Raw genomic sequence first — 19,148 nt, 5'->3', positions numbered from 1 at the left:
ATCATAATCAGCATTGCATTTTGCAAGAATGAGGAAAAGCATTCTAATTGGTGGTCCACTGGTTTGAGAGCAGGCTACTAATACTACTAATACTACTGCAGAGGTGGAACAGGCAGAGAAAGTCGAGCAGTCAGTCCTAACCCGTCTCTCCAACATGGGAACTTTTTTTGACCGACTATGGATATTTTCTGGTTTATTATTAGCTTCTTCTGAAGTTCTTGGTAAGTATTTTCTTTGTCATCCTATAATTTTTATGTAAAAAAAAATCTTCTGTCATTATATAAGACGTGTTCTATTCTAGGGTGGGTATGCCGGCTGAATATTCTATTTTGTTATATCGTATGTTTTTAATAAGTAATACGTTTTAAGTTCCAGGAAAACTCACAAAACTATAGTTTTTGACGATTTTATTTGTTAAAACAATAAACTGTATGGCACTGTTTTGCGCTACTGGAATGGAACATTGGGCATGTTGAGTCCTTAAAAGGGAGCGCTAATTCGCGAAACGTTGTGCCAGAGTGCGCTCATATTTGTACAGGCCACACCTTTGCATTTCACATAGTATTTGTTTTGGCCTCATGTTTTTATAGTAACAGTGCTATATAGACAAGCAATCACTTCAACATGCACAATAGCGAATAGCCTAATCATAATAATTATAATTATAATAATGATTATAAAAGAAATCTAACACATAATTAAACCTCAATACGTCTAATAGACAAAGCGTACACATCTCATTGCATTTAATTTTTTTTAATGAAATAGCATTTTCAATTGATATGACTGCAATCAGGTTTTAACTATCTGTTGCAAGACATAATGTGTCACATCCGCGACTTATTGAGCAGCGTCAACATGACACGTTTTAGCGTCATACTTTGATGGAAATTCCTGCAGTGTGTGCCTCTTCCTCTACCATCGAATTGCCTGCATAACAGCTGTTTTACAGAACAATGTGCGTGACAGGACAGGCTTGGGTAGGAAGCAGTATGTTGTAACAGGGGAGGAGAGAAGTAGAGCCCGGGCCAGAGAGGAAGCAGAGGAGGAGGGACCCGCCGAGAGAGAAAAGAGAGTGTGTGGTAGGGAAACGGAACCGTCTGTGGCCCAACTAACGACTAAAGTAGTGAGAAAAGAAGAAGAATTGTAGTTTAAATGCAGAGTCAGTGTGGAGAAACTGTCATGAGAGACAATTACTTGGCAAGACTGCAAGTGGAATAACATTGTCAAAAACACTCAAAGCTAATAAAGAATCAATCTAAAAGTGTCCATACAGCAAATAGGCTATATGATTCCTTTCAAGTGTCCATACAGCAAATAGGCTATATGATTCCTTTCAAGTGTCCATACAGCAAATAGGCTATATGATTCCTTTCAAGTGTCCATACAGCAAATAGGCTATATGATTCCTTTCAAGTGTCCATACAGCAAATAGGCTATATGATTCCTTTCAAGTGTCCATACAGCAAATAGGCTATATGATTCCTTTCAAGTGTCCATCCATACAGCAAATAGGCTATATGATTCCTTTCAAGTGTCCATACAGCAAATAGGCTATATGATTCCTTTCAAGTGTCCATACAGCAAATAGGCTATATGATTCCTTTCAAGTGTCCATACAGCAAATAGGCTATATGATTCCTTTCAAGTGTCCATACAGCAAATAGGCTATATGATTCCTTTCAAGTGTCCATACAGCAAATAGGCTATATGATTCCTTTCAAGTGTCCATACAGCAAATAGGCTATATGATTCCTTTCAAGTGTCCATACAGCAAATAGGCTATATGATTCCTTTCAAGTGTCCATACAGCAAATAGGCTATATGATTCCTTTCAAGTGTCCATACAGCAAATAGGCTATATGATTCCTTTCAAGTGTCCATACAGCAAATAGGCTATATGATTCCTTTCAAGTGTCCATACAGCAAATAGGCTATATGATTCCTTTCAAGTGTCCATACAGCAAATAGGCTATATGATTCCTTTCAAGTGTCCATACAGCAAATAGGCTATATGATTCCTTTCAAGTGTCCATACAGCAAATAGGCTATATGATTCCTTTCAAGTGTCCATACAGCAAATAGGCTATATGATTCATTTCAAGTGTCCATACAGCAAATAGGCTATATGATTCATTTCAAGTGTCCATATATGGCTTATTTGATTCCCACTGCTGGACCCCCTACCTATTCACCCATGTTTATGTTGGTGTGTACTTCAGGCTCAAACATCTGCACATCTCGAGGGGTGAGCACCTGCAGACAGTGTTTGGCTATCCACCCTAGCTGTGCTTGGTGCTTTAAGGAAGTGAGTATATCCTCTGGGGGGACTATGTACAAAAAAGTGCTGTCATTTCTAAACGGTTCATTCTATATGGGTGAACATAACCTCAAATTAAAGCACTTTAACATCATAGTCATTGCATAATTTCAAGTCCATAGTTCTGGAGTACAGAGCCAAAACGGCGTAAAAATGTGTCACTGTCCAAATACTGTATTCATCCACTGAGCCCCCCTTCCATTGTATTGCATTTAGATGTTCTTTTTAAATCGATCACTGTCCCTTTACTGGTTGTCTCATTGGGAAGTGTTGCTCTTACCAGTGTGTGTTGTTGTTTTCCTGGGTTCAGGAGTTTGGCCAAGGGGGCTCCAGTGTGTCCCGTTGTGATCTGAAGCAGAACCTGTTGGATGGGGGTTGTACGAAGGAGGAGCTAGAGTTCCCCTTCAGTACCCTCAGCGTGCAGAAAGACACGCCCCTCAGTGACAAGGCGTCGGGGGCGGCTGACGACGTCACCCAGATCAGACCCCAGAAACTCCGCCTCACTCTGAGACCAGGTACTCTTAACACAGGCTTACATGCAACCACCCACATACTGTACACCAGGTTCACCACTTGTCTAAAGTACATTGAACAGAGGAATTGTTATATACTCTCGCTCTCGCTCTCTCCTCAGATGATGCCAGGCGTTTCACAGTGACAGTGAAGCAGGTGGAGGACTACCCAGTTGACCTGTACTATCTGATGGACCTCTCCTACTCCATGAAGGACGACTTGGCCCGCCTGCGCTCCCTGGGCAACCAGCTGGCTGCAGCCATGGGCCGCACCACCAGCAACCTGCGTATGGGCTTTGGGGCCTTTGTGGACAAGCCCCTGTCCCCATATATGTACACCTACCCTGAGGAAGCTGTCAGTAACCCTTGCCATGGGTGAGTGGGGGGGTGGAGTGGACAGAGAGGTGGAGGAGGAGGGAGGGAGAAGAGGATGAGCTTTTGCAGAGGGGAAGATTTGATAAGGTTGATATTCTGTGTTGAAGCTCAAATTCCCTGAGGATTTGGCTTTGTTAATAGCTGTCAAATTGCGTCTAACAGCAATGTATTTCTTTCTCCACCTTTTTGTCAATTTGCCTGTTTTCGGTATGGCACGGGGTGTGATGTGTAGGATCCAGACGCGGTGCCTGCCTCAGTTTGGCTACAAGCACGTGCTGTCTCTGACCAAGCAGGTGGAGCGCTTCACCGAGGAGGTGGCGAAGCAGCAGGTGTCTCGTAACAGAGACTCTCCAGAGGGAGGCTTCGACGCGGTCATACAGGCAGTGGTGTGCAAGGTGATACACACACACACACACGCATGTAAGCACACACCTAGAGACATACAGGCACACACACACACACACACACACACACACACACACACACACACACACACACACACACACGCATGTACACACACACCTAGAGACATACAGGCACACACACACACACACACACACACACACACACACACACACACACACACACACACACACACACAATCAGTGGTTTAGAAACAGCACACAAACTTGAATACATACCGTTTCTCCCCTCTCCTCTTCTTTCCCTCTTCTCTCCCTCCGTCTGTCACTAGGACAAGATAGGCTGGCGTGGGGATGCCTCCCACCTGTTGGTGTTCACTACCGACGCTACGACACACATAGCCCTGGACGGCCGGCTGGCTGGTCTAGTGCAGCCCAACGATGGACAGTGTCACATCGACAGAGACAACAACTATGACAAGTCGTCAACCCTGGTGAGTGGTGTGTGTCAGGGAGTCTGTGTCAGAGTTCTATTCGTCTGTTATCACAAGAGAAACGTAATGATAACGACGGTCTTCTCCTTCAGGACTACCCCTCTCTGGCTCTGATCACAGAGAAGATGTCTGAGAACAACATCAACCTCATTTTCGCTGTGACCAACAATGTGGTGCCCCTCTACCAGGTGAGTACACCTGACTGTTATCAGGGTCACCGTGGTTGCTAGGTGTAGAGGGATATGGTACCTTACCTCTTATGTCCCCTTGGACCCTCTTTCCTCAGAACTACAGCCAGCTCATTCCTGGCACCACAGTTGGAACACTGTCGGATGACTCTGGGAATGTGATACAACTCATCCTGGATGCTTACGAGGTAAGAGACAGCCGTATATATGAGAGTTGGGTTTTGATTTGTATCATGCCCAGTCATGCCTACTTTAGCATTAACATGAGTTGGTAACACCTAGGGAGAATTGTCTTGCACTGAGAAACAGCTGCGCCGAAGGCACTCTATCCAGTCATAGCAGCAGAATCAACATACAGCCCGGCCATTTACAGACAACAGGACTATCCATTAACATACAGCCCGGCCACTTACAGACAACAGGACTATCCATTAACATACAGCCCCGCCATTTACAGACAACAGGACTATCCATTAACATACAGCCCCGCCATTTACAGACAACAGGACTAGCCATTAACATGCAGCGCCTCGGACATGTTTACCCATGGCACAACAGAACATAGACATCGTAGCCAATGTTAATGTTGAAAGAACAGGAGCTAACGTTAACATCATGAACACAACGGTCATAGAAAAAAACACTGATCCTCTAGAAAGCAGGAACTGCTTTGAGCTCGTCATGCTGTGTCATGCGGTTGCGAAGTCATTCGTCTCGTATATTGGCTGTTTGAGATATTTCAAAGAGAACGCACAACATTAGCAAACATACAGCTCCCACTTCAAACTCTCATTGCTTCTAGCATTTCTTAATGAGGATGTAGAAAAGCGAGGCTAAAGGAGTGAGTTCAGCTCCCCTTTATTTCTCAAACAGTCTATTTGACTTCCCACGAGCCAATGTGTGACAGATAGAACACTGTATATACCCACTGTATCCATTTCCACAGAGACTAAGAGTAGAGGTTTTCTGAATCGTTTATGTTTCTGATTGAGTTCATTCTGTCCTCTGACCTCTGCCCATTGACCCTTGACCTGTGGAGTAGAGGATCCGTTCCAAGGTGGAGCTGGAGTTGCTGGGTGTTCCAGAGGAGCTGGCTCTGTCCTTCAATGCCACCTGCCTCAACGGAGAGCTCATCCAGGGACTCAAGTCCTGCTCCGGACTTAAGATCGGAGACACAGTCAGTACCTGTACCACTCACCATCTGGATGATAAATGGTGGCCTAGTGTCAGATCTTAGGTATAGGAATTAATGCTCTGTTCTTACTGCACAGTTCAAATGTAACCTGCTGTATCACACACACCTTTCCCCCCAGGTGTCGTTCAGTGTGGAGGCCAGGTTACACGGCTGCCCTAAGGAGAAGAACCGTACCTTCACCATTAAACCTGTGGGCTTCAAGGACGCCCTGGAGGTTACGGTCCACTTCGCCTGCGGGTGTGACTGTGAGGCCACAGCCCAGCCCGAGAGCCCTCTCTGTAACCAGGGAAATGGGACCTACGAGTGTGGTGTGTGCCAGTGTCACCCGGGGCGCCTGGGAGACCGCTGTGAGTGTGCCGACGGGGACTACAGGCCTTCAGACCAGGGCAACTGCAGCCCCAAAGCTGAAGACGCCATCTGCAGTGGGAGGGGCAACTGTGTGTGTGGCCAGTGCTCCTGCCACACTAGTGGCTTTGGAAAGGTGTGGGGCAAGTACTGCGAGTGTGACGACTTCAACTGCCTGCGCTTCAAAGGAGAGATCTGCTCAGGTGAGTGGATAGATACACTGTTGTGTCTGTCAAGGAGAAGCCATGTTGGTTTCTTTTACGACATGTTCTTTTCTGCTTTACTCAGCAACACAAGTCGACAAGTTGTTTTTGTAACATTTATTCTCTCTGTTTGGTTTAGGGTTAGGGGTTTTGGCAGGCTTATGGTTTTAGCAGGAAAAAGGAGATGTCCATTTCCTTAGAACATGTCCACAATGCCTCAGTTGACCTTTACCCAGACCTCTCTCTCTCTCTCTACTGTTAAGGAAGGGACCCTTTTTTCAATGTTCGCCTAAAATGACATACCCCAATCTAACTGCCTGTAGCTCAGGACATGCATGTTCTTGATACCATTTGAAAGGAAACACTTTGAAGTTTGTGGAAATGTGAACTTAATGTCGGAGAATATAAACATTAGATCTGGTAAAGGATAACACAAACCAAAAAAAAAACGATGCGTTTTCTATTTTCTTGTTTGTTCCATCAAATCCACAAGAAGTTATTCAGATGATTAAAATCAAAACCACGTCTTCTTCCATGATCATTTTAGCGGCGTAAACAAGCTCATGGAGCTCACTGATTCCATCAATCTTCTAACCACTCTTGGGAATGAAGTATGAGATGTCATCCCTGATCATCTCTCCCTACTGCACGCCTGCACAGCGCACACGTTGCTCAATCAAAGTAACAACATTTTAATAGGTCCCGTCATTGGATAATTCAATGTGGCTGCATAGCAGATGAGTCACCGTGCTGTTGCTACATTTATATGTGTGTTGGCTATAACTCTGTGCTTTAACCACAACCGCTCCCTTAGGGATGGACTGAGCTTTATTAGACAACCAGGACTTTGCTTATGGTAACAGAGGTTAAGGTCCGATCGCCAGTCGCTGTTGTACTCACTGAAAGAATGACAGGCACTGGATACCCGTAGAGAAGTTATGTCTGTAACTTTTGATGTTTCCGGGGGAAAGAGCTACGCAGTCTGTCATAGTCTTTTTTTTAAACTGAAAATACACTGTTTGAGTCCCTCTAGAAGACATCCTTTGTCGTGAAATAGATGGTTCCCATTAGTTCCCAGTGTGGCCCTGAGTCTGTCGTTCTAGGAATGAGGATGTTCCCATGGTCAACCGCTTCAATTGTTTTCACGTTGTCCAGACTTTTCCTCATCCCTCTCTCTCCTCATAGCATGCCTCCACATGGATTTAGACGGGAAGGCAGGGGGGTGGGGTCTGAGTCGCGTGAGACAGCATCTCTTAACCCAAACAGTCTGGCCCTTTGGGAAGGCATCATAGAAAGGGCCCCTGGGCTGAAAAAGAGTGCTATCATGTGCACCGGAATTGTATTTATTTATTCAACGTACGTAAAGCTGCAATAGGATTGTGAGTTTGCTCAACAAAACAGCATTAAAGTTGATACAATGTACAATTGTAAGGCAACCAACTGCAATAGGATTGTGCATTTGCTCAATATTTGGGCATATTGCTGAACCAACATACGTTCTATTCTACTTTATTTGTATATTTCCCAGTGTAAAATGAAACTCTTCATGACAGTATATTACATACAGTGCCAGTCACAAGTTTGGACACACCTACTCATTCAAGGGTTTTTCTAGATTTTTTACCATTTTCTACATTGTAGAATAATAGTGAAGACATCAAAACTATGAAATAACACATGGAATTATATAGTAACCAAAAAAGTGTTAAACAAATCAAAATATAATTTATATTTGAGATTCTTCAAAGAAGTCTCCATTTTCCTTGATGACAGCTTTGCACAATCTTGACATTCTCTCAACCAGCTTCACCTGGAATGCTTTTCCAACATTCTTGAAGGAGTTCCCACATATGCTGAGCACTTGTTGGCTGCTTTTCCTTCACTCTGCCATCCAAATCATCCCAAACCATCTCAGTTGGGTTGAGGTCGGGTGATTGTGGAGTCCAGGTCATCTGGTGCAGCACTCCATCACTCTCCTTCTTGGTCAAATAGACCTTACACATCCTGGAGGTGTGTTGGGTCCTTGTCCTGTTGAAAAACAAATGATAGTTCCACTAAGCTCAAACCAGATGGGATGAGGTATCACCGCAGAATACTGTGGTAGCCAGGCTGGTTAAGTGTGCTTTGAATTCTAAATAAATCACAGTGTCACCAGCAAAGCACCCCCCACACCATCACATCCTCCTCCATGCTTCACGGTGTGGAGATAATCCATTCGCCTACTCTGCGTCTCACAAAGAGAAGGCGGTTGGAATAAAAAATCTCACATTTTGACTCATCAGACCAAAGGACAGATTTCTACCAGTCTAATGTCCATTGCTCGTGTTTATTGGCCCAAGCAAGTCTCTTCTTCTTATTGATGTCCTTTACTAGTAGTTTCTTTGCAGCAATTCGACCATGAAGGTCTGATTCACGCAGTCTCTTCTGAACAGTTGATGTTGAGATGTGTCTGTTACTTGAGCTCTGTGAAGCATTGATTTGGACAGCAATTTCTGAGGCTGGTAACACTAATGAACTTACCCTCTGCAGCAGAGGTAACTTTGGGTCTTCCTTTCCTGTGGCTGTCCTCATGACAATCCTAAAACAACCAGTTTCATCATAGCGCTTGATAGGTTTTACGACTTGAAGAAACTTTCAAAGTTCTTGAAATGTTCCGTATTGACTGACCTTCATGTCCTAAAGTAATGATGGACTGTCATTTCTCTTTGCTTATTTGAGCTGTTCTTGCCATAATATGGACTCCAAACTGTTTTTTTAAACACCTTTTTTCTCCGCAATTTCATAGTATCCAGTTGTTAGTAGTTACTGTCTTGTCTCATCGCTACAACTCCCGTACGGGCTCGGGAGAGACGAAGGTCGAGAGCTATGCGTCCTCCAAAACACACCCCAACAAAGCCGCACTGCTTCTTAACACAGCGCGCATCCAACCCGGAAGCCAGCCGCACCAATGTGTCGGAGGAAGCACCGTACACCTAGCGACCTGGTGAGCGTGCACTGCACCCGGCCCGCCACAGGAGTCGCTTGTGCGCGATGAGACAAGGATATCCCTACCGGCCAAACCCTCCCTAACCCGGACGACGCTAGGCCAATTGTGCATCGCCCCATGGACCTCCCGGTCGCGGCCAGCTGCGACAGAGCCATCCGGGAGGCCCTGTGTCCAAAATTTTAGTGGTACTGTATATCATCAGGCCTTTCTTTTGGGGGCAGTGGTCTGAAACTGCTGGTTTACAGGCCACATCAAGCCTGCAAGTCACATTATGATGTGTAATTCCTTTTGGAATCCACCCAGAGTGAGGATATCCAACAATTAGAACTTTTAATCACCCACAACCTGCATTGAGAATGACTGACAGGGTAGGCGAAATAAGTTATTGAAACTACCTAAATCATAAACTGCAACAGCCACCACGGTAACTGGTGTAAAAAGTCCAACTACTAACAGATTGGATTCGTTTTGGATTTTTTTATTTTTTATTTATGTTTGTGTAGCATAAGATTAATCAACTAATCAATGTACATGCAAAAACACAGGTATTGAAACAAACAATTCTGAAAATCAACCAGCATGCTGGGAAATATGATAATGATGGGTGTAGTTTTGAGCAAACATATTTGTAATTTTACTCCAAAGGCCAACATGACTTATATATACATTCAGCTCAATGTGAGCAAAGTCTGTTGAATGAAAAAAACGTCACACATTAGCTACATTTATTTTCCTTCAATTCACAGATTAATGCCGATTAAGCAATTGGTTCAATTGGCTTTTTTACAGTGTGTGCTATGTGTGAAATGCTATGTATGGTGGTGAGGGTGAAGTCAGGACTTGGGAATGTGACATATTTGGTTAAAACAGTCATTTATGTCTTAACTCAGCATTAGCTATGGTTTTGTCAGTGGAAAAGATGTTATTTGTGGGATTGTGGTTTTAGTCATTGAGCTCTACTCTTTTATGAAGCGTCTAGGGTTGGAATGATTGACACAGAAATGCAACCGTCCAGAACTCCATATTTAGTGAGTAGAGCCGGTGGAGCACGCTGAAGGAGACTCAACTTTGTCAGCCTGTGTCTCTGGAGTGTGGTCGGCATGATGTCATTACTGTGTGAACAACAGTAAAGTATCAGAGTCCCTGGGCTCCAGCTCAATCTGGGTCTCCCCCAAGGCCCACCCCGTCCTCCTAACCCCAGGCCCTCCCACATCCCCCTGTTGGTGTGTATTTCTCCCTCTGCTCTGGAGCTAGGGCAGTGGAGCAGGAGTCAGCAAGCCCATCCACAGGGCACACAAACAGGCAAGAGAGAACATGAAAGTTAGCATTCCTCTGGCATGCTACCCTCTCTCTTTCTATCCTTATCTCCTCCTCCTCTATCTCCCTCTTTTAAAGTTCACATCCATCACCAATGCTCCCACTCATCTCCTCTCTTTTTGTATTATTCTCTCATTGTTGTGTTTACAGTTCTCTCTCTCTCTCTATGTCTATGACTCCCTCCACCTCTTCGCTCTCATTCTCTCTGTCCTCCTTCCTGGACTCCATGTTTATGTGTCTCTGTAGTTCATGTTTACGACTTGATAAATTGGAGGATTAGAGTGCTGTCTCAGACTGAGGCAGATTATTTAGAAATGCATGCCAAATGGCACCCTGTTCCCTATATAGTGCACTACTTTTGACCAGGACCCATAGGCCTCAAATCAAAAGTAGTGCACTGTGTAGGGAATAGGGTGCCATTTGGAATGCACTCCCTGGAAACTCCTAATTTCTCTGACTCGACCATACAACAAGTACAGTAGAGAGAACAAGGCACAAGCATGAACTCAGTGTACGGATGAGGTAAAGTATAAGGAGCATTTGCCAAACACAAGAACGTTATTAAGAGAGGAAAACCAGGACTTTCTTTACTATGTACTGATTGTGTCAACAGCATTCAATTGAGTTCATGCTCTGTTTGTGGGATACATACTGTAAAACATTAACCAGCTCAACTCAGACAGCTTATGTGCCTGAAAGAAAGTAAATCAACCTTTTATAACTATAGCTGCCTCTTTCATGACAGACAGAGAGACAGACAGACAGACAGACAGACAGACAGACAGACAGACAGACAGACAGACAGACAGACAGACAGACAGACAGACAGACAGACAGACAGGACACACACACTTATCTCATAGTGATGACAGAGTCAGATAGGGCGTGGGAACTGGGGAATTCAGCTGAAGGAGGTGGTTTCACCTAAAAACAACTATTCCGATGTCTCTGATTGCCTGTTTATACAGTTTACAGACCTCTGTTTAGTTTCCATCGGTCACTCTAACCCAGCTGAGCTCTGAGACAGTGACTCAGTTTGTCTCTGCTCTTCGTCATTCATTGCCCAGCCCTGTTGCATTAACCTTCATCCTGTGAGAAACAGCCAGTTGCTCTAGTATGCCTGTCCGAGGGCAATCAAACAATCATTTCTCAACTTTGCTGGCTGGGCTGAGAAATATTGTGGAGGCTTCAGGGAGTGGTCATTACAGCCAGGGATTGTCCCAGTTTTGGGAGGGGAAGAGTGGGATGGATTACCAGTTTGCTTCCTGCCATTGTCTGCCTGGTCATGAATTGATGACTTCATGTCTTGGAAATTATGATTTAATATGGACTCATCACACGTGTGTCTGCCTGCCATGCTCTCAATGCACTCATTAATACTCATTGATACATAGACAAACACATGCAGAATTGCTGACAATTATACTGAACAAAAATAGAAACACAGCATGCAACAATTTCAAAGATTTGACTGAGTTACAGTTCATATGAGGAAATCAGTCAATTGAAATGAATTCATTAGGCCCTAATCTATGGATTTCACATGACTGGGAATACAGATATGCAGCTGTTGGTCACAGATAACTTTTTTTTAAAAAATGAGCCTCACAATGGGCCTCACAATGTTGACATCAGCAAACCGCTCGCCCACACGACGTCATACACGTAGTCTGCGGCTGGACGTACTGCCAAATTCTCTAAAACGGCATTGGAGACGGCTTATGGTAGAGAAATGAACGTTAAATGATCTGGCAACACCTCTGTTGGACATTCCTATTGTAAGCATGCCAATTGCACGCTCCCTCAAAACTTGAAATATCCGTGGCATTGTGTTGTGTGAAAAACTGCACATTTTAGAGTGGTCTTTTATTGACCCGAGCACAAGGTACACCTGTGTAATCATCATGCTGTTTAATCAGCTTCTTGATATGCCACACCTGTCAGGTGGATTGATTATCTTGGAAAATGAGAAATACTCACTTACAGGAATGTTAACAAATTTGTGCACAACATTTGAGAGAAATAAGCTTTGTGCGCGTATGGAACATTTCTGGGATCTTTTATTTCAGCTCATGAAACTTTTTACATGTTGCGTTTATATTGTTGTTCAGTATAGATATGATCTGTCAAAAACACACACACACAAACCACTCACATACACATTGCTTTTAAATTCAAAACATTCCAGGGCAGGGTTGTAATCGCACTCATGGGTTTGTCCAGTACTGATAACGTGATGTATAAGAGATATATCAACCTAATGTACAAAAGATACGTTATTTGTGTCTCTAAGTTAGACATAAAATGTCCATTCAAAAATGGCCCATCCTCAATCTCTGTGTCTCTGCCAGGCCATGGGAAATGTGACTGTGGCTTCTGCAAGTGTGGCTCTGACTGGATGGGGGAGAACTGTAACTGCACAACCCGGACAGACACCTGCATGTCCAGTATGGGCCTGCTGTGCAGCGGCCGGGGCCAGTGTGTGTGTGGGGCCTGTGAGTGCACCCAGCCAGGGGCCTACGGGGCCACTTGTGAGAGGTGTCCAACCTGCCCTGATGCCTGCAGCATCAAGAAGTGAGTAAATACTGTACAAGGGGCAGTATAACTGCCTTACACACAGATACTGTATGAGTACATGATGATGAAATGGTGATGCAATAAGGAAGAGGAGGAAAAGCAGGATGATTACAATTAAGAAGTTGGTGGTGATGATGATGATGATGATGATGCATTAACATTGTGTTGTATCTGCAGAGAATGTGTTGAATGTAAGCACTTCAAGAGAGGCCGTCTCTTTGAGGAGAAAAGCTGTGCCCGAATCTGCAGGGATGAAATTCAGAAGGTGGAAGAACTAGGTAAGAACTGTTAATAAACAATGCTCCATTAATATGTGTTCAACATGCTCTCCACACAACAGATTGCATTATTTATAGTGCTTAATGTTCTCACATATTCCATCATATGAGCAGCAGGTAGCCTACCGGGTAAGAGCGCTGGGCCAGTACCTGAAAGGTTGCTGATTTGAATCACTGAGCTGACTATGTGAAATATTTGTCAATGTCCCCTTTATTTATTCATTTATTTTATTTTACCTTTATTTAACTAGGCAAGTCAAATTCTTATTTTCAATGACAGCCTAGGAACAGTGGGTTAACTGCCTGTTCAGGGGCAGAACAACAGATTTGTACCTTGTCAGCTCAGGGGTTTGAACTTGCAACCTTCCGGTTACTAGTCCAATGCTCTAACCACTAGGCTACCCTGCCACCCCATTTCATATTTTTTTATTTAACTCGGCAAGTCAGTTAAAAAATGTATACCTCCACGAGTCTGGTTCATCCTTTGGAGCAATTTCCAAACGCCTGAAGGTACCACGTTCATCTGTACAAACAATGGTACCCAAGTATAAACACCATGGGACCATGCAGCCGTCATACTGCTCAGGAAGGAGACGCGTTCTGTCTCCTAGAGATGAACGTACTTTGGTGCGAAAAGTACAACTCAATCCCAGAACAACAGCAAAGGACCATGTAAAGATGATGGAGGAAACAGGTACAAAAGTATCTATATCCACAGTAAAACGAGTCCTATATTGACATAACCTGAAAGGACGCTTAGCAAGGAAGAAGCCACTGCTCCAAAACCGCCATAAAAAAAGTCAGACAACGGTTTGCAACTACACATGGGGACAAAGATCGTAGTTTTTTGAGAAATGTCCTCTGGTCTGAGGAAACAAAAATTGGACTGTTTGGCCATAATGACCATCGTTATGTTTGGAGGAAAAGGGGGAGGCTTGCAAGCCGAAGAACACCATCCCAAACGTGAAGCACGGGGGTGGCAGCATCATGTTGTGGGGGTGCTTTGCTGCAGGAGGAACTGGTGCACTTCACAAAATAGATGGCATCATGAGGAGGGATATTTTGTGGATATATTGAAGCAACATCTCAAGACATCCGTCAAGAAGTTAAAGCTTGGTCGCAAATGGGTCTTCCAAATGGACAATGACCCCAAGCATACTTCCAAAGTTTGAAAAAATGGCTTAAGGACAACAATTTCAAGGTATTGCTGGCCCCAAAGCCCTGACCTCAATTCTATAGAATTGAGGCCTACAAACCTGACTCAGTTACACCAGCTCTATCAGGAGGAATGGGCCAAAATTCACCCAACTTATTGTGGGACGCTTGTGGAAGACTATGCAAAACATTTGACTCGAGTTAAACAATTTAAAGGCAATGCTACCAAACACTAATTAAGTGTGTGTAAACTTCTGACCCACTGGGAATGAGATGAAAGAAATAAAAGCTGAAATCATTCTCTCTACTATTATTCTGACATTTCACATTCTTAAAATAAAGTGGTGATCCTAACTGACCTAAGACATGAAATGTTTACTAGGATTATATGTCAGGAATTGTGAAAAACTGAGGTTAAATGTATTTGGCTAAGATGTATGTACTTCAACTGTAGCCCCAGACTACAGGTTTGTGATGTCAAAACTGTGTGCTAACAACCCACATTGAGGCCCTAATTTCTCTACAGTATCAGAGCCTGTTCTTCCTGAGAAAACTCTGCAGTTTCAGGGTGGATATGACGCTGATGATCATTCATTGATTCCATTTTAACATTCAATATGATCTGCTGGTTTGGTCATCTTAACCTAAAGAGTCAGAACATGCTGGGTAACATTGTGAAACCAGGTAGCAGGATCATCTGACATGTCTCACCAGTAACAGACATGAATCATACGCCAGGAGCCATCCATTTTGAGAGACTCCTGGCATCCCATGTTTGATGCATTTTTGTATACTTCCCTTAGAGTGCAGACACAGGCCTCCTAGGTTTAAAATGAAGAGCTCAAAAGTCTCCTTCATCCCTGCTGCTATTAGCTTTCTCAATATGCAGTAGGACTGTTCTGTTTTGGTACGGACTGGTTTATTCATGTCTGGTTCCTTATCCACTAATTCCTGTGGACACGACTGTTTATATTGTGTTTGTTCGTCTATATATGTAATGTTGTGTGTCCATAGATTTTACTACGTGCCTGCAAAATAAATATTGTTAACCTCCAGCTCCTCATCTTGTCTCTCTCTCGCTCCTTATCCTCCACTTGGATCGAACCCCCTATAACCCTCTCTTTCATCCCAGTCTTCTATGAGAAGAATGCTGTGAACTGCACCTATAAGGATGAGAATGACTGTGTAGAGCACTTCCAGTACTATGAGGATGCCAGTGGAAAGTCCATCCTATATGTCATGGAGCCTGGTGAGTGTGTCCATCGGTGTGTGAATGGGTCTCTGCTCATATGTGTGTTTGACAGGGTCTGGATGACAGTGAATTCCTTTAGTATTCTAGAGAATAGTTATGTGTGTAGAAATAATGTGCATTACTACTGATGCCTGGGAGCTGTAGGAGGAGTCCATTTTTCTCCCTAACTACCAATAGTGTGTTTCTTGGTTCCAAGTCAGTCTTTATCTATCATTTACATTACATTTAAGTCATTTAGCAGACGCTCTTATCCAGAGCGACTTACAAATCTTACAAATCTATGAGGCTGGCAGGCACCACTAGAGTAGAGCAGGTACAGAGAGGGCAGTCTGGTTCTCTAAAGCTCATAATAGCACTCAACCCTGCCACCCCTGGTAGTCTTCTCCCCTCTGACACGCACCCAAGAGGAACAAAAACAACTCCAAAGCCAGAGCGAGGTGCATTAACGCTAGTCCCCTATTGCCGACACAAATATCATCCACCCAAACCCTCCCCACCTCTTTTTCATCCCTCTCAATCTCTTTTCCCTGCTCAATCCTCTCTTCTCCTGTGTTCTTCTCTCTCTTTCAGACTGCCCTAAAGGGCCTGATATCCTGGTGGTTCTCATGGCGGTGGCGGGGGCCATCTTGTTTCTGGGTCTGGCTGGCCTGCTCATCTGGAAGCTGCTGGTCACCGTTCATGATCGCCGAGAGTTCGCCAAGTTTGAGGAGGAGAGGGCTAAGGCCAAATGGGATACGGTGAGTCCGACTATGCTTTTAATACAAGGCTGCCATCTGATGGAGAAAATATGAATGGCAAGAATATTTATCCATGTCAAGATGACATGTGTCTGATTGGATGTTTGATATATTTGTCCTCTATTTGTTTCCATTATTTTCAGGCTAACAACCCCTTGTACAAAGGAGCCACCACCACTTTCACCAATGTGACCTACCGTGGGAACTCTTGAGGGACTCTTGTCCAATCACAATCAGCAAAACTCAGGGGTCTATGAGAGATGCAATGTAGTGACACAGAGGGGGTTGGTGAAGTGGAACCTCTCCACTGTCATGTGATGAAGTGTGCTGACTCTAATGTCAATGAAATACATTTGTTGACATTGTATTGTAGTGATGGTATTGTACATATCATGTAAAAAACAAATAATTAATACTGCCTTATCCAACATTTCAATGTCAGTCCAAATTATGGCAAGGCCTCCAGGACCCCGATTTCACCCACGAGGTGTGACGTCATTCCCGTAATAAGAACTAGTATGGTTCAGCGACCCCAAACCTACCTTTGGAGAGAAAGATTGTTATGCTCTGTTATTGTTTCAAATTTGGTTTATGAAATTGCACTGCACACACCACAGCACACTTGTCCACAGGCCTCTTTTACAAACAACCTGGTTGTAGTATATTATTATGGAGCCCAGCTGCTTACTACTACTGCCACGGTTTACTTGTGTTATGACACTGAACTCAGGTATTCACACTGTATTACATAAAAGTAAAGTCCAATACCTGTAATAAACAGCCACATGGGATATCATGAGTTTTAGTTAATGGTGCCCAATGTATGTTGTATGTTAATGGTCACTAATGAACAGCTATGGCAATCTGCTCTAGCATGTGTACAGTACAGTATGCATTTGTGCTTTGGTATCAAACTTGGGAGTGATGGACAACAATGAACTGTTTGTAGCCAAGTTTGACAGTTGTTAGAATGTGGCTAGACAAACAGAAGAAGTTTGTGGTCCCTTTTATAAATCACTTTTTCTTTATATAAAAGAAAGCATTTCTGGGACATTGGTTGTTCTGTCATTTGCTTTATTGCATAACATATGTAAATGTTACATTTAATGTGTCTTGGGAATGAGTGGCTTTTGATTGGTTTTACTATGTTGATAAAAAAAATAGAAATCACTCATCCATTTTTCTGTCTTCTTTTTTTTAGCAATTTCACTCTGCTAAAATATATTTGAGAAAAAATGATCTGCTTTTGTGTTTTCCTTTTATATATATAACATTATGTTTGTAATTGAATGAGTATCAACAACACATTGTGCAAACCAGTACAAACCCGATTTGCCATGGAGAAAGATACGGAGATTTATGCACATGTGCAGGATATTTTTTTTTAACCAAGATGCTGTCAACTCCGCTGCTGCTCAGTGCTTCGTTGCCGCTTCACCCACCCGTAACATGAGCATCTCGTCATTATATACACATCTCTGGTTTCAGCCACTTGCAAATTAAAAAGTTAAGTTGGCAGGTGCACAGTGCACTGCTAAGATGCTCACTAACCCATTAAGCACATTGGTGTTTTGCCAAAAGTGTATAATCACCCCTGTCTAAATAAAATTATTCTAAAAAGTTTACCAGAGAGCTTGACTTAGCTATAGAGGATCATTAGCTTTTTATTTGTGTGTGGATTGTTTATAGTTGTGGATTGTTTCAAATCACAAGTGCATATGCCTATTTCAGAAGACGGCAGTGCGTGTGGCAATAGGCCTAGCTTATTATTGAGTTGCAGCTGTTGGTAAAAAAGCATTTCAAATGTGTGGAGATAATGTGTCTCGACTATAATTTAAAATGTTGAGACAAGAAGATGGGAATGCATGCTCTCTCCAGAACGTGCTCCACTGTCACCTGCCAATTCTTGCACATTCATTGTTTCATTGTGTGAATTGCTTGCCCTTTGCTAATTTTGATAAATTCCCCATTACATGTGTAACCAGCAGGCCTAGTAAATGTACAGGCAATTCCCATCATTTAGTTACATTCATTTCTATGATTCATTTATGGCACTGTACACCTCAGGTTATTTTGCTCTAGGATTCTCACAAGCCTCACAATACTTGATGGTAGCCCAGACACTTTAAAACAAACTCTGTTTAGATTTTTTTCACTATTTCTTTTTCCCATGTGTGAATCTGTTATTCAATGCGTTTCAACAGGCCAATAGCAATAGCAGGCCAAATTCAATGTTTCATCAAATCATTAAAAACATTTTTAATCTTTGATACCTAAAGAGGTCCTAAAATTCCAAATCAAATAGCTAAATTATCATTGGTATGACCATTTTAAAACAATTCCATATGTTAGCTTAGTAGAGTGACATCCCAAGGATTTCCAGAGGAGCAGGTGCAAAGTCTTATTTTTATCTAAAGTATTGGGTTGGCGGATCGCATCCATCGTTTAGGCGCATACATCACCACCTACTGTACTGGTGTGTGAGGCCATTCACGGCCTACATACATTTGATAGAGTACTACAATATTGGGAAACAGGAAAATTACCCTGCCAACTATAAGCCCTCTGTAAAAAAAACCACTACCCCATTCCACTATTTAACCCTGTCTAATCTACTGAGCAACGGTCTGAGAGAACAGAACACTCCCACTCAACACCACCTGCAACACCACATTTCTTCGTCTCATGCCCTCCTGCACACTTCTAGGAATCTCCCCTCCTACACACTGCTGCAACATCCCCATAACTTCACAACTAAAACACTGGTATTTTTGGAACAAAATCTCTCACGGGATACCTTACACTTCCTAACTTGACCTTGTCGGCCAAAGACTCTGCATCAAAACTCAGCA

General features: G+C 43.2%; 1 protein-coding gene across 1 annotated transcript; it reads left to right on the top strand.

Annotated features, from left to right (window-relative positions):
* On the top strand, nt 1-17,466 carry LOC118384500 (integrin beta-3-like). The gene is made up of 15 exons (XM_052518688.1): nt 1-221; nt 2,223-2,308; nt 2,631-2,835; nt 2,955-3,207; nt 3,440-3,602; nt 3,902-4,063; nt 4,156-4,251; nt 4,350-4,439; nt 5,294-5,428; nt 5,565-5,994; nt 12,649-12,871; nt 13,052-13,152; nt 15,440-15,556; nt 16,130-16,296; nt 16,440-17,466. The coding sequence occupies exons 1-15, from the start codon at nt 155-157 to the stop codon at nt 16,506-16,508; spliced, it is 2,364 nt and encodes a 787-aa protein (XP_052374648.1). The 5' UTR covers nt 1-154; the 3' UTR covers nt 16,509-17,466.
* Nucleotides 17,467-19,148: the final 1,682 nt, after the last annotated feature.

Source organism: Oncorhynchus keta, chromosome 5 (genome assembly GCF_023373465.1).
Source record: "Oncorhynchus keta strain PuntledgeMale-10-30-2019 chromosome 5, Oket_V2, whole genome shotgun sequence".
Taxonomy (NCBI): domain Eukaryota; kingdom Metazoa; phylum Chordata; class Actinopteri; order Salmoniformes; family Salmonidae; genus Oncorhynchus; species Oncorhynchus keta.
This window is presented reverse-complemented; position numbering and strand designations above follow the sequence as displayed.

Coding starts and splice junctions, on each gene's coding strand:
- LOC118384500 (XM_052518688.1), top strand. CDS start 155: ATGGGAACTTTTTTTGACCGACTATGGATATTTTCTGGTTTATTATTA. Junction 222..2,222: donor AGCTTCTTCTGAAGTTCTTG/GTAAGTATTTTC, acceptor TGTGTACTTCAG/GCTCAAACATCTGCACATCT. Junction 4,064..4,155: donor ATGACAAGTCGTCAACCCTG/GTGAGTGGTGTG, acceptor CTTCTCCTTCAG/GACTACCCCTCTCTGGCTCT.